The sequence below is a fragment of the Verruconis gallopava genome (assembly GCF_000836295.1).
Source record: "Verruconis gallopava strain CBS 43764 unplaced genomic scaffold supercont1.15, whole genome shotgun sequence".
NCBI classification, from domain to species: Eukaryota; Fungi; Ascomycota; class Dothideomycetes; order Venturiales; family Sympoventuriaceae; genus Verruconis; species Verruconis gallopava.
This window is the reverse complement of record NW_015622151.1, coordinates 502,076-515,980: the sequence shown is the minus strand read 5'-3', so window position 1 is coordinate 515,980 and position 13,905 is coordinate 502,076. Positions and strand designations below refer to the sequence as shown.

General features: G+C 52.9%; 5 protein-coding genes across 5 annotated transcripts; all 5 read right to left on the bottom strand.

The window, feature by feature from the left end:
- Positions 1-190: 190 nt before the first annotated feature.
- Positions 191-2,605, bottom strand: PV09_05152 (uncharacterized protein; the record flags this gene model as incomplete). The annotated part of the gene is made up of 1 exon (XM_016358621.1): positions 191-2,605. The coding sequence occupies one exon, from the start codon at positions 2,603-2,605 to the stop codon at positions 191-193; it is 2,415 nt and encodes an 804-aa protein (XP_016213722.1).
- A 1,223-nt stretch (positions 2,606-3,828) lies between these two features.
- On the bottom strand, positions 3,829-4,757 carry PV09_05151 (uncharacterized protein; the record flags this gene model as incomplete). The annotated part of the gene is made up of 3 exons (XM_016358620.1): positions 3,829-3,902; positions 3,982-4,335; positions 4,463-4,757. 3 exons carry the CDS (start codon positions 4,755-4,757, stop codon positions 3,829-3,831), a joined length of 723 nt encoding a protein of 240 aa, XP_016213721.1.
- A 429-nt stretch (positions 4,758-5,186) lies between these two features.
- On the bottom strand, positions 5,187-8,691 carry PV09_05150 (uncharacterized protein; the record flags this gene model as incomplete). The annotated part of the gene is made up of 3 exons (XM_016358619.1): positions 5,187-6,695; positions 6,767-7,894; positions 7,999-8,691. The coding sequence occupies 3 exons, from the start codon at positions 8,689-8,691 to the stop codon at positions 6,540-6,542; spliced, it is 1,977 nt and encodes a 658-aa protein (XP_016213720.1). The 3' UTR covers positions 5,187-6,539.
- Positions 8,692-8,978: 287 nt separating this feature from the next.
- PV09_05149 (uncharacterized protein) lies at positions 8,979-10,897 on the bottom strand. The gene is made up of 5 exons (XM_016358618.1): positions 10,836-10,897; positions 10,741-10,785; positions 10,243-10,681; positions 9,725-10,191; positions 8,979-9,666 (listed from the first exon to the last, which is right to left on the bottom strand). Exons 1-5 carry the CDS (start codon positions 10,846-10,848, stop codon positions 9,209-9,211), a joined length of 1,422 nt encoding a protein of 473 aa, XP_016213719.1. The 5' UTR covers positions 10,849-10,897; the 3' UTR covers positions 8,979-9,208.
- A 600-nt stretch (positions 10,898-11,497) lies between these two features.
- Positions 11,498-13,889, bottom strand: PV09_05148 (uncharacterized protein). The gene is made up of 4 exons (XM_016358617.1): positions 13,271-13,889; positions 12,976-13,103; positions 12,813-12,915; positions 11,498-12,648 (listed from the first exon to the last, which is right to left on the bottom strand). The coding sequence occupies exons 1-4, from the start codon at positions 13,530-13,532 to the stop codon at positions 12,059-12,061; spliced, it is 1,083 nt and encodes a 360-aa protein (XP_016213718.1). The 5' UTR covers positions 13,533-13,889; the 3' UTR covers positions 11,498-12,058.
- Positions 13,890-13,905: the final 16 nt, after the last annotated feature.

Below are 13,905 nucleotides of genomic sequence, written 5' to 3'. Positions count from 1 at the left end.
CGAAGCTTATCACATCTGACAGTACCCATACGCGGGAAGGCCCTTACCTGGACTCCCGAGAGGCTTCGGAGAACGAGGATGGCGATTTACAAAAGTATGAAATAAGATTATGATTCGACCGTCTAAAACATAAGATCATGACCGTACATATATAAACTGATGGGGATATCATTCGTATGCGTAACATTCTTTATGTGGTGCCTAGCCGTGGCAAAGCGGCTGCATTGAACTCCTTTGGCGACCTTGGGCTGCTGCATGGACTGGCAATCTTCACACTCCCATTCGTAAGGAGTAGAGAGGCTGGGGTGTGCTTTGGAGGCGTGCATGGCCGCGCGGACGTAGAAACCTCTTCGGCTGGCTTTGATGCTTTCGGTAGCTCCGTGCCAGCGGATTTAACGTCTGCACTCTTCGCGTCGGATTTTTCAGTCTCATCCTTCTCTTTTGCCTCTTCAAGTCTAGGTCTCGCTGATGCGGCGACAGCGGCAGTGGAAATTTTTGCATCAGCTTCTGTGGTTGCCTTCTTTGGCTTAACGACATCGATCAATGTTGGCGACGCAGGAACTGCTTCTTGGGCAACAAGAGCCTCAGAAGTTTCCGGGTCCGTTGCTGCCGCAGCACTTGCAAGGACAGCAGCGGGCTTTTGAGAACCTCCACGCAGCGGGAGCTTCGATGCTAGTACTGCAGGCGAGGGCTTTTCTTTGGCTTTCGGTTTCACTTCTTTCTCCACGGCTTGGGCCGTATCAATTTCGGCGTCCGCCATTTCTACCCGAGTTGTTTTCGCTGGCGCTGGAAGCGCGAGCTCAGCAGTCTTCGTGACGTCTTTAGCTTGATGTGAACCGCCCTGGGTTTGGAAGCGTGATGCCCAACTAGAGGCTGTCTGGGTAGGAGTGGAATCACGTTCTTTCTTTACGTCTGGGGTAGACGATGGTTCCTCTGTCACCTTTGCAGCTTCCTGCTCCTTGTTTTCAGACATCTCTGCGGAAGCTGCTGGAGTGGGAGATCTGACTTTGTCTTTCTCTGGCCTAGTAGCAGCTTCAGCTACGACTCCTGCCTGCGTGGCAGAATTTTCGTCTGCAGTAGTAGGAGACTCTGCTGCTTCGTTTCCGGATTCTACTTCTGGGACGGCCTCCTTCTCCGAAACTTCAATCTCAGGTGTCATCGCAGGGGGCTCGGGTGGATTGCTGTAGATTGAGCTTCTGCTAGGATAGGAAGCGTAGTTAAAGGGGTCGTAATCATCGTCAACGATGACAGGCACCGCTGTATAGCTCACCGGACGAGGAGGCTTCGTAATGGTCGTCTGCTTCGGCTTTTGCTGAACAGACAAAGTACGCAGCAGGCCGACTGTGGACTGCGCCCGCGGACCGCTCGGCACAGCGTCCCCAAATTTGTGGGGCGCACCACGAACATCAACTTTGCGCTGGTTGATAGCAGACTGCTCCAGGGCGCTGACGGTTTTAGCAGACTCGTTCTGGAATATGGTACCTGACCGCTGAGTCCCATTTCGAGGCTGAGTTTTTAGAACAGCTCTGGCTTGCGCGTCGAGAGCTCGTGCGTTTTCCAAGCCTTTTCCGTCCTTCATGAGATCATTGATAGCCGCTTCACGGTCTCTATCGTTCAATTCGGCGTAATCAATAATCTGCTGGGGAGTTCTGGATGTATTGTTCAGACTGGCCCGTTTCCTCTCTCGCTCCTCGTCTTCCTTTTTCTTCTTCTGGAACTGCTCTTCGAGCTTCTTGCGGAAGCTTTCATCAGCGGTAGTAGTCTTGGACATGCGTCTGGCTTCGATGCTGTACGCGTCACTTGATCTAGTCGCGGACTGAGACCTCGACACTGAACCACTTGCTTGGTTATTTTGACTTTCGAAGCGTCGAAGCTTGTCCGCAACGCCGCCCTCGAGCTTCTTCAGCATATACTCATGGCCAGGATTCTGGCTGCCATTTTCGAGACTTTGAATCCATGATAGCCGTGATGACACGTTTGTTCCGCTTGGGCGTCGCGGTCGTGGAACTGCGGACGTTGTTGACGCAATTGATCCTGTAGGACTCCTCGGCCGTTGTTGGGCAGAGTGCATATTTATCAAGCTTTGCCTCCTGACAGCAACGGGCGGATACGAAGATCTCTTGTTCTCTTGATCAACAGAAGTCGTCTGAGAATTTGATGACTTGTTCGTATCGGCTTGAAGACTGATCGTAGCATGATTAGCACGACTCGTGTCGCCAAGCGGGCGGCGGGTGCTCGCATGCGTAGTAGAGATCGATACGTTACTCCCAAGGACGCTGTCAACCTTGTCCGTAGCAATTGTGTAACTCGTGACCTTGGAGCGACTTGAATCTATGGACTGCCTTGCGGATGCCATGTTGTCTACAGTCGAGCTCCATTTGCCGCTGGCCTGGAAGCTGTTCTTGTTTATGGCAGCAATCGTCTGAGAAACGTTTGTGGCAAGTGGGTTGGCCTTTCCGCTACTCACAGGACGAACAAGACTGTCGGTCCTAATCTGCCACTTGGGCCCTTTGCGAATTTCAGGTTTAGGGTCTTGCGGCTGAGGATCAACGTCCATGGCGTCCTCTGATCTGAGAGCATTGCTGCTCGTGTCTTCAAGCTCCATGGCTTGCGGTGCTGGTGTTCGAGTTAGAGTGCATGCGGTGCTGATTTTCGCTCAGCCACATACCAGTCATCTGATCGGCAATAGGGCTGCTCTGGTGCAACTGTTGCTGGACCGGCTGATGGCTCGGTCTTGCAGTCGCAGCAGATTCGCCCGTAGCAGTTGTAGCCAATGTCGTAACCGTTTGTGGGCTGTTCAAGCTGTATAAGTCGATGCCGTTGTCCAAGCTAGCCTTCAGCTCATCAAAGTCACTGAGATCGATCTTCAACTCTCCAAGGACATGCTGCGGCTGCTCCTTCACTTGCTTGTTCTTCCTTCTCTTGCGAGCAATCCAAGAGCTCTCGTCGAGGCTTGTTCTCTTGCTGCCATCTTTCTCGGTGTGATCCAGCAGTCCACGCAAAGCGGATGGACGGAAGGAGTCGCGGATCTTGTGGCGCAGGAATGACGGCTTCCTGCTTGGATGGTGCGTGGCAGTTGCAGTGGACATTGTAGCGTCTCAATTAGCTGTGAGTGGGCATGGACACGGTCCGCGTGTGAAGCAAAGACGAAAAAACAGAAGGAAGGGGTTTGACAGCGGAATGGCGAAAGCGCAGCCTGTGGCGGAAATTATGGACAAGCCTGCAGCAGGACGTTGGCAGCGTGAAATGAGGTGCAGCGCTGAGGACGGTCGAGAAGGAGAGTGCGAGGGCTGGCAACGTGTTCTTCTACGCGAGAGAGGATATACTCTTTGCGATCGGAAACAGTCAATAGCGCCGTGACAGTATAATAAAACGTATGCAGCAACGAAGTATGTTCTTGAGACGTTATTTGTTGATGTGGTAGGCTGCTCGTTTCAGAGGCGTGGACCGAGCCCTGACACGGACGCGTTTCTGCGCGTTAGATGGAACTCAATCTTGCGCATCCTTGCCCCTTTGCACCCGGAAGCCGAGGGTTCAAGGCGCAACCAAGACGTGAAATTAAGCTGCGCGTTTCTAGCAGAAATTGATCATGTGGAGATGCGGGTACTTGATCAGAAAAAGGAGACGTGCAGGGGCCTTGCCTGTCGCGCTGACTGCGGGCCGACATGTTCCAGAAAATTAAATCGAACACCCAACACGCTGGGATTGACCAAAGCTTGTGATTATTATGTTGCCCGGGTCAGAGTGTTCTCCAAACAAAAAAATTCCTCCCGGCCGACGCGATACAACGACCTTTTGACAAAGAATGCTGCCGTCCCACACAGGCGTCTAAGTCGTCTTTGCCTTACCACGCATGACACGCTTCCTTTGTGCCATCATGTGCGTATATAGTATGTAAGCGCCTACCACGCGTCAGATCGCCTGCTACGTGCGCCAAAGCGATATAAAGTTACGTTGAGAAAAGTCAATACGGGGACCTACCTGGGAAGTAAATGCCTAGGATGGCATACATGACGTACTCCAACCTTTCGTCCCTCTTCTTGGCCAGTGGGATCGACTTGTAGACCAAAGCCATCTCGCTTGAGATCCCCAAAGGATACAAGACGAAGAACAGGTTGTAGCGCAGCCAGCTCAGAACGCCCGGGACAAAGCCGTTGAGCGAGAAAACGAAGAAGCCGTAGCGGACAACTTCGGTCACACTCCACGCAACAAGCATGCTTGAATAGAACAGACTGTTTGCCGGCACGCTTGGGAACTGATCGCATATGCCCCAGACAAGGACAACGCGAGATGCAACTTGAAGGGCGGTCGTCGTGACGGGTGCGCGGACGATACCTAAAGTTGCATACGTTAGTGCATGTGACAGCAAATAAGAATCACCAAGCTGCGACCACATCGCAAACTTGTTGGACAACTTGGTTAAAAAAAAAGAAAGAAAGAAAGAAAGAAAGGGAGCACTCACCCAGAAGACTATGCACAACCTCCAACAACGCTCCGGTCTGCACCCACTTCACAAACTCGCCCGTCTCGTACCAAGCATTTTCCTTTCTTTTCACTGTCCCCAAAAACGGCTCTTTCGTGTAGTTTTCCACCAGCACAGACACAACTCTGTACAGAATCACGGCCCAAAGTCCACACGAGACGGCATTGTACAATGTTAAGTAAAGTCGCTTGACGGGACTTCCAGCGGGTGCTTTTGCCGGCTTCGGGTTCGTGTGTGACGCCGTCGATGGTTTCGTTTGCGCAGCCGTCGACATCGTGATGACGATTTGCTGCTGCGGCAGGTGTGCGATCGATGAGAAGAGGGAGAAGATTGGGAACGCGCCAAAGTCGGTGCTCGGCTGCGCAGTGACGTGATGAGAATTGTTGAGCCGAGCAGACGCGGTATATGTCGAAAAGGGTAAGTTGGAAAAGCTGTGACCACCGTCCTCGAAGTGTCGTGATTCCAGAAAACTTGGTTCCAGTTCCAGAACAATCGTTCAAAAGGATATATTCTACTTGAAAAAAATGTTCAAGAATAATGCGTAGACGAGAACTCGACAAGCGAGAGCGGAAGGAGAGGAAACAGAGATGTATGTATACCTTGTGAGGGCACGCGTTGGGGATAACTTGACATGGCCTGAATACGAATATATCTGTAACGTTGACGCTTCAACGCTTCGGTTAAAAGAAAAGAGGAAACAAAGTCCAAGACTCAAGTGGCAGCAGCACGTCTCATTTGCTTAATTAGACCTATTGCCAAAAATCCACCTTGGCAGCTCCATAAGGTAGTGAGAACAAAAACCGAAAAAAAATAACCCGCTCTTGAAGAGCTTTCTTCGCAGTCCTGAACTACAAGATGCACTGAAGATGGCGCACCTCATGGAGGCCGAAATGTCTCTCTCCGAACTCGCACCACATGAAGTTCAAGAGAACAGAGAAACAAGGACTCAAGCTAGAACTCAAAGGCTGCAGGTCAATTCAAATCGTCTGCGCGAGTGGCTTCGTCACTTTTTATAGCGAACGGCGGCGCTGACCGACGAAGAGTCCGTGAGTTTTGAATTTCGCGTTGCCTGTAAGCCAGAAAAGATCAAGCTTCACCAAGTGCCGTCATCGATCCCAACCACTCCAAAGATTTCCTTCCCGAGTGTGTAACCACCGTTCTGCCGCACACGATTGAGAAACTCGCCAGGCTGAATGTTCGCGAAGTTTGGGAATTCTGCAATTCGTAGACGATGATCCGATTCGCTACGAGCGTCACGGGCAGCAATCACAAGACCCAGAGAAATTCAGATCCATATAGGTTCCTTTCCAAATCAAGAGACTCTTGAGGTTCAGCCGCAACGAAAAGTGCCATGTCAAGCTCGTAAGAACTGAATCCTGAAGCTTGGGAGACCCCCTGGATGTCATGGCAAGCCGATCTGTATTCGTAACAGTGATATACTGGACTTTGCTCTTCCTGAACTCAAGCACCAGATGATTCGACCCAGCTGAATGGTTCACTCGACCTGAACGACTTGCAGAAGCTGCCTATTGAGACTCATAACTTTCGCTTTGCTTGAGAACTCGCAAAAGAGTTGGAATATGATGGCTGCGTTTTCCTCCGTTTCTGTCTCACTTTGTCAACATTCGCTCCGCTTCAGCATAAGCTCATGAACGACGGATGCTTGTTCTTCTTCAGCACCAACTATCCAGACAGAGGGTGTCGATAATGTCGAATCTCCTGTTACTCCAAAATGCAAGTTCTTCTAGAATGCTAAACCACAGAGTATGTTCGGGTATTTGTCGTGTAAAAGAACAAACCGTGACGCAACAGACACACGTCATAGCGTAAATATCATACATTCATCATGAAGCGGCCAACGAATCGCAACGGCTCGCAATCATGTCTGTTGCCCCCTTTTTCTTCTCATCGACATTCGAGTAGGAATGATGCTTGAGCCCGCTCGAATCCGGGTGCGACACAACAACAAGGCTTTCGAAGCAGTTCGGGTTCGAGGCCCGCACTCCTTTAATTTTTTTTTTTTTAAAAAAAAATGGCTGCATCATCATATCTACGCTCATAAGAAGAGCTGGATCATCTGCTTACCCGTCGTCCTCGCGACACAGCCCTCCACGACGCACTTCTTGAGAGGTTGATACTTTTGGTTCACCGGCTCCTTACCCTTCCTAGGCTTCGTAGCAAGGCGACTTGCTGCACATTCGCCGCAATAGATCTATGACCCAAACTGTCAGAACACCACAGGCTATTCCATTTGTACTCAGAGGTGTCTTAAAAGATACTCACATGGCCGCACGTCTTGACAAGCCAAACCTGTCTCTTTACATCGCTCTCTCCCATACTTAGCTCAGCATCGCAGTTTGGACACACCAGCACATCTTCTTCGGTGGGATTACGTGTAAATCCCTCTGGTGCGGGATTAGGGGCTGGCACGACGCTCTCTTCCCGCTCCGTTCGCGGTTCCTCCCGTCCATATCCAAGATCGAATGCTGCAAAACCAAAGTCCAGATTCGGCATGTCAAAGTTGTGAACCTGAACGTGTGTCTGCGCGCGGGCACGTTGGTGTGGCTGTGGATGTGGACGAGGTCCTCGTCGTGAAGCGCGGTGCGATGCTCCGCCTGCTCGGGCAATCAATCCTACATCTTGCAATATCCGTGTCGCTGTGCCAAAGGTCGCTATGAAATTGCCGATACGGCCTGGCGGGGGTAAGGGAACTTGAGGAGGCAGTAACCGCTCTTCTATGATCTCTATTTCGTCGTCATCTGGTATTTCGATGGGCCCTCGAGTCAGCCTGTCTGGCAGGCGGTGTGCCGGCGGCGTGACACCGGCGAAGCGCAGCCGTGGCGACAGAGGTCTTGCTCTTACAAACTGCACCTCAGGACTACCATTATGCACCTCATTCTGCGAGTTGTCTCCGCTCTCGCCGCCTCTTTCCTGCTCCCGCCACGGCCGCTGAGGTGTGTCACCAGACAGGTCAATTATCTCAGCAGGGAACCGGGGCCCTCTCTGTGCATGACCAAAGACGCCAGGAACGTCTTGACGTCTCGGGCGTGGGGGGATGAATTCAACGTAGTCGTCGTCATTGGTCAAGTCGATGACATCCATTGGCGCTTCTACCGCTACAGTCCGAGCCCTTACCGCGGCGGCTAGACTGCTGCGAGGACGCTCCACGGTTGGATCCACGGAAGGAGGCCTCGCGGCGTCGAGCTCGCGAATCGAGGGCAGACGGAAAAGGCTGAAGGATCCAGGGTCGAGGCGGAAGAAAGAACTGGTAGGTTGCAAGCCTGGGTCGACCGAAGGATTCGAGGAGGTGGAATGGGTGGGCGTGCTATTATCGTTGGTGGAGATGGCAGATGGAGAGCGGGTCCGTCGAGAGGGCGTTTGTCGGCTGCCGCTCATTTGACTGTGCGTCCTCTGCAGAACGGATGATTGTCAGCCCAAATGTGAGGAGGACGTGAAAGACCAGATGGACGACCGACTCGCGGGAGGCCGAGGGCGGTTTGGGCAGGTTCTCTTACCTTGGTTCCTCGTGCAGCCCACCCTAGCCCAGGTGGAGGCGGTACATTCTCCATCAACGATGAAGTCCTGGTTGCAAACGCCGGACGGAATACACGGCTGTGGGAAGCTGGTAGGTACGAAGGGGTGGCCGGCCGGATGGTGACTGCTTTTGATGAAGGTGTATCGATGCACGAGCGATAGTCAGACGGGAGAGTTGGGTTGTCCTGTGGGTGGCGCGGCCAGAACGTGCCCAAGAGGTTTGGATCGAAGAAGGGGAAGTAGATCCTTAGTGCCAAAGTCCACGCAACAGCGCTCTGCGAATCGCCCAGACTGAATGCCAGGGAGCCGCAGTGAGGAGAAGACGAGGAAGAAAAGGACGGGAGCAAAAGGAAGCACGGGAAAAAAGAAACGTTGGCAGCGCCAAAGACACGCTCATGCGTTGGTCGAATTCGCCTGCGAGCATGGCTCCAGGCCAAGCTACAAAGGTGGAACGCAGGACGGATCACACGCAAGACCTCTCGCTTGTGTTGGCCACTTTGGAGCGAGAAACCCACGGCCTCTCGTGCACGCAAAGTCGGCCCTTTACGGCCGAGATTCCCGCTCTCGCGCGGCGATTCGACACTTTGCGTGGACAAGACGACAACGTCGTTGCCCTGCCCGCTGCCTGCTACTCTGCACACAACAAAAGACCGCCCACCGTCCTGTTCACCCATGGCGAACCTCTGCATCTCTCGTTGCTCGGCCGCCGCCTGTCCCATCCCATGGCTCCGACGGCTTCGGCTCCGGAATTTGGGCGCCGCCTGCAGGCGTGTTCTAGGCGTGTGGGACAGGGCCTGACAGCCGTGCCGGTGGCAAAGAGAGCATGCCTTGACGATGTGATTTGACCGCCCTTACTGTATTCTTTGCCGCAAGGCACTCTCAGCACCGCCTTATCGATCTTCTACGTGCCTGGCAAACCTATCACAAATCATACAGGACGACGACGTCACGTTTCTAGCAGCTCGTCTCCAATCCCAGCGACGAAAAGGCAAGAAGAAGTTGCGCGGTCAATGTGTGTGTGAATTAGGACGTGCAGATTTGTGCGAGAAAAGAAAATTCACCGTTGCAATTCGGTAGCGACTTGATTCAATCGCATGCAGCCCAATGCCCAGACCCGTGATGAGTAAACGTACTTTTACAAGTCCCCAAACAGACGCCGAGCCCATTGCTCAAAGGCACGCTGGACTCTTCTTACGCGAGTGTGACGAGAGCCCCCTCTGTGTTAAGCAGAACCAATGTCGACGCGTTAGCACCCCAAGCCACATCTGTCGTCGCAATGGCTTTCCTCAACGGCTCGGACCACGCCTTTGACTTCTTCTCGTACTGCTCCACGACCACGCAACCTGCGCCCGCGACGGCGAGGAACTGGCCTGTGTAGTCCCACTTGACGCTTGATACGGCGCTGCCGATATCCAGCGTCTTGATCGTGTTCAGCTTTCGCAAGTCCCACACAGCAACAGTCGTGCTGCCCGCCGAAGCGGAGGCAAGCCACGTGCCGTTCTCGGAAAAGGACAGGGCGACTACGCTGCCGTCCGTTGGGAAGCTGGCCTGTAGTTCACCAGTCTTGACGTCGAAGAGCTTGATTTCGGCGTCCGCACCGGCGGCGGCGAAGAGGTGGCCGTCGGGGTGGAACTGGCCCTTAGATAATTCTGGTTGCTTGTTAATTCTCGTTCGAGCAGAGACAGCAAAGACAGAGTTCTGACGTACCAGTGTTGGTGAAGACTCGCGCGATTTGACTCATCGTGGTCAGGTCGTAGATGACATAGCTCTTGTCCGAGCCGACAGAAGCAAGCAGGTCGCCGGATGGATGCAGCGAAAGATCTGTCGCCGGGCCAGCGTGAACCGAGAATGCCCCCAGCTCCGTGCCATTGTCAAAGATCTTTACTGTGCCCGTCGACAGCGCAAGGACGGGCCGTGAGTCCCACCACACTGCTGCTGTGACCGCTCCAGACCCAACCTTTATCGTTTGCACCGTCTGCTGCTTCGATATCGAGTAAATTACTGCAACGCCGTCAATGCCACCGAAGAGCGCAAGATCGCCGGAGGCATCCACTGCGAGGGCTCGCGAGCCTGGTAGCGAAGCATCAGGATGTGGTTTCTCCTCAAGCGCTTCGAGAGTCTCGGCAGTCGCCCATCCTTCTGGAATCGGTCGTTTCCGGCGCGTTGCCATCAAGCTGTCTCATGTTAGCAGGACTTGCCTAGAACGCAGAGTCTTGAGCACTCGCCTCTGTTGTGTCGCATCCACCTTTGCAGCGATCTCGTCTGGCAGCGGTTGGTTGTCCACTTGCATAGCGTCGCCGTTCGTGGTAGCCCCTCCCTGTATGGTGACCTTCGACAGCGCATCTCTAGCCTCATCCCGTTCCTTCGTGACCTTCGCGATGACCCTCAACGCACCCTCGTACTCGTACAGCGCCGTGCTTAGCTCCTGCCTCGTCTGTGCCAATTGCTGCTTTAACGTATACGTCTCCAGCGCCAGCGCGTCCCACTCGTTCTGGAATGTCGAGAGCAGCGCTGGTATCGAGGTCAGCGTCGGCGGTCTCGGCCGGACTACGCGAGCATTCTTGAGCTCGATCAGGTCTTCGACGGACAGCTCCTCGCCCGTCACGGGGTCTTTGCCATTGTCGGCTATGTACGCCTCAATGAGTCGCTTCTCGAAGACATTGCCTGCCGAAGCACATAAGTACATACCCAGAAGTCATACAACGTAGACGAGGGCAGCTTACCGCTCTTGCGAGACGCGACGGGTACTTCGGGCGCTTCGCCGGAAACTGCGCGTAATATTAGCGTCGTCACAGTACCTCAATCACTGCAAACTCACTTGCGCACAGCATTTCAAATTAGGACAGGTGATAGTTATGGCGTCGTTGCAGCGCGTTTTGTCCTCCCAAAAAATCCTCCAAGGTCGAAAGCTGCAGTTAGTTGCCTTGCGATGCTGATAGGCATTCAGGCGACCAAACCCCCAGGACGAAACTCATGTCAACAATCTACCATTTCGGACTTTCAGAAAAATACCCAATTGCAAGTTTAATGACGAAACCATTCAAAGGAGAAGAAATAGAAACGTGACAGAGAGTCCTGCGGAAAGAGGACTGTGTTGCAAACTTTCTTCGTTTGTCTTATCGTCGGCACATCTCTTTTTTTTCTTCTAGCTAGAAGCTCTTCTAGTAATCGTCAGCTGCTGCATGACACTCTATACATGTATGAATGGACAACTGGAGATCTCCTAATCACGCTCGAAGCCTTAGAAAGCCTTTATTGCGTCTGCCCTTGACCAAGAAGAAGTTGGAAGATCGCCGGGTTGAGACTTGAGACTCTTGCACGGTATCTCCTTTACCAGCGTCGTGAAGAACGGAATCGTCGTATAAAGCAGCTTACGTTTGTGGTGTCGGTTAAGTTATCCAAATTCCACATCCTTTGATTACAAAATGTGTCGAATGTAGTTGGATATCAAAGACTACTCAGTATCTACAGTCCACACGAAGCTTAGAGGAACGATCCAGGATGATTTTGATCAAGCTATGTACACACTCTGCATTGTAAGGAAGAGCAATTAATCGTGCGACTGTTATCCCGAAAGGAATCTCGATATCATGATCTGCATTGGTTTGCAAAGAAGGTCCGTACACATTATGTGTCCAGTCGAGCGATTCAAGGATGCTGGAATGATGAAAGATACAAGCACCTTACCTGGTGGCTTACCTGGTATGACTGCCATAATTAAATTTTGACTATGTTTTTTTGGACACCGTTTTCTTCCTGGCTTTGTGTGCAGGTATGTTTTCGTACAGCATCATATCCCTGCTGTGAGAAGCGAATCTCTTGAGGGAGAATACCTACTTTGTGCCCACCCAACCGCCCAATACTCACCGCAGCTCTTTCGAAATGCTTGCCGGCAGTAACACAAGATAAGGGAAACTCCTGAGCTATAAGGCTACGCTCCTGCCACGTACACGATGTCGCATGCGAGAGCCGGGATTCTCTTCTCTAAGAGACGGGTCTGAACGCCGGATAAAGATCGTGTCCTTGTCCCCTGTGAGTCTCTCAATGACGTGGCTTACTCCTTCGGTCATCGTAACTTCCTCCGTCATCATATCTTCGTTTCCGTGAGTCATCTCGGCCGCCATACCCACCATCTTGATCTCTATCGCGATACCCACCACCTCCACTTCTGGATCCTCCACTGCCACCATATCCTCGATCGTCATATGATCGGCCTCCTCCATATCCATTTGGTCTGCTACCGCCTCTTGGTCCTGCAGGTGCGCCGTCAGGAGCTCCTCCAAAGCCATTAGACTGATAGCCCACACCTCCACGTGGCCCTCCAAATCCGCTGCTTCCGCGGCCACTTCGAAATCCGCCTCCACTGCGACCACCTCCAAAGTCTCCTCTGAAGCCACCGCCTTGTCTGCCACCTTGAAAGCCGGCACCGCGGAAGCCACCTGGACCGCTAGGAGGGCCGTTGAAGTTGCCTGCACCGTTGAGCCTTGAAGGACCGGCTTTGGAGTAGCCCCTGCCGCCGAGCCCGCCGCCTAGACGTCGAGGACGCCAGTTCGTAACTGTGCGGCCTCGCTCTACATCTACGAGAATTGGGCGTCCCTTTAATCGGAGACCATCTGTTACCTTGTATGCAGCTGTTGGAGTGGAGGCTCCAGTGTTAGTAGCATTCGTGCAATCTACTTACCGAGGGAAATATCTGCGCAGCTACGCAATGACAAGCTAAACGAGGCACAGCAGCTCATCATTCGCGTAGCTGAAAAGCTATTTCGTAGACGGGAGGAGAGGGGGATATGGTTACCTGTCATATCCTTTGCTTTTTCGAAGACTACGAAGGCGTAGCCTCTGTTCTTCTTTTTCTTCGGTGCATCCTCCGGCGCATACTCGTTGCGTACTATCCGCACCTATGAAGGTAAGTGTCAACAAGCGGACACGATTAGATTGGCATTGTAGGCCGTTCGCACCTTCTCTACAGGGCCAAAGCGACTGAACTCCTGTTCAAGATCTTTCTCAGTAACATCGTAGCTCAGTCGCGCTACGAACAGCGTCTTTAATGGATCGCCTTCAATCTTTGGGTCTTCCGAGGGCTTGTCTGCAGTCACAAGTCAGCAACAAACAGCGGCGAGCTGCAAATTGTAGAAACTTAAGAACGAGACAAGGAAACGACGGCCTTCGCGTCCACTGCGACGCGCAACCGCGAGTGTCAAAGGAAGGCCGCGTCCGAAAGAAATGAGATCAGGGGCCAGGATTAAAACTCACATTGTTTAACACCCTCGGTTGTTAGCCAATCCGCCTTCTTCTGCTTCTCCAACTTGATGCGATCCTTGCGTTGCTGGTGACTCTCCGTCGGGTGGTACACATCTGTCCTCTTGTACTCCTCCAGCGCCGGAAGATAGTCAGCGACGCTGCTAATATATGCCGTCCGGCGGTCCGCAGGTGCATGGTCGGTGGGAGGAAGGTAGCGTAAGGGAGGCCGGGGCGCGAACAGGGCGAGCAAGTTGGGCGGGAGCTTGTCGGTCATCGCGGCGAGTGATCCAGATAACGAGCGAAAGCAGAATGTTGTAAGGAGCAGCTAGGCCGTCAGGAGGGGGAAATAGGGCGCGTGTTGTTCGTGATGTTTGCGAGCAATGTGGACTGTTTCCTGTCGAAGCTCGTTATGGCTGGGTCGCGAGGGATGTCTGGCTCGCCTTTGCGCGTCGCTCGCCTGGCGCCGTCGTCGTCACGAAGGTCGGACCTGTACTGCGTGTGAAAAAAGAACCAAATGAAAGCAATTTTAAAAAACAACGAGTCAAATGAGAAAGGAAAGGAGGAGTGGTCGACGACGGGCGATGCGAGAGCTAACGGTTAGATGAGAGCGTGCTCAGGCGCAGTCCAGAACGGAGGTTAACTTTTTG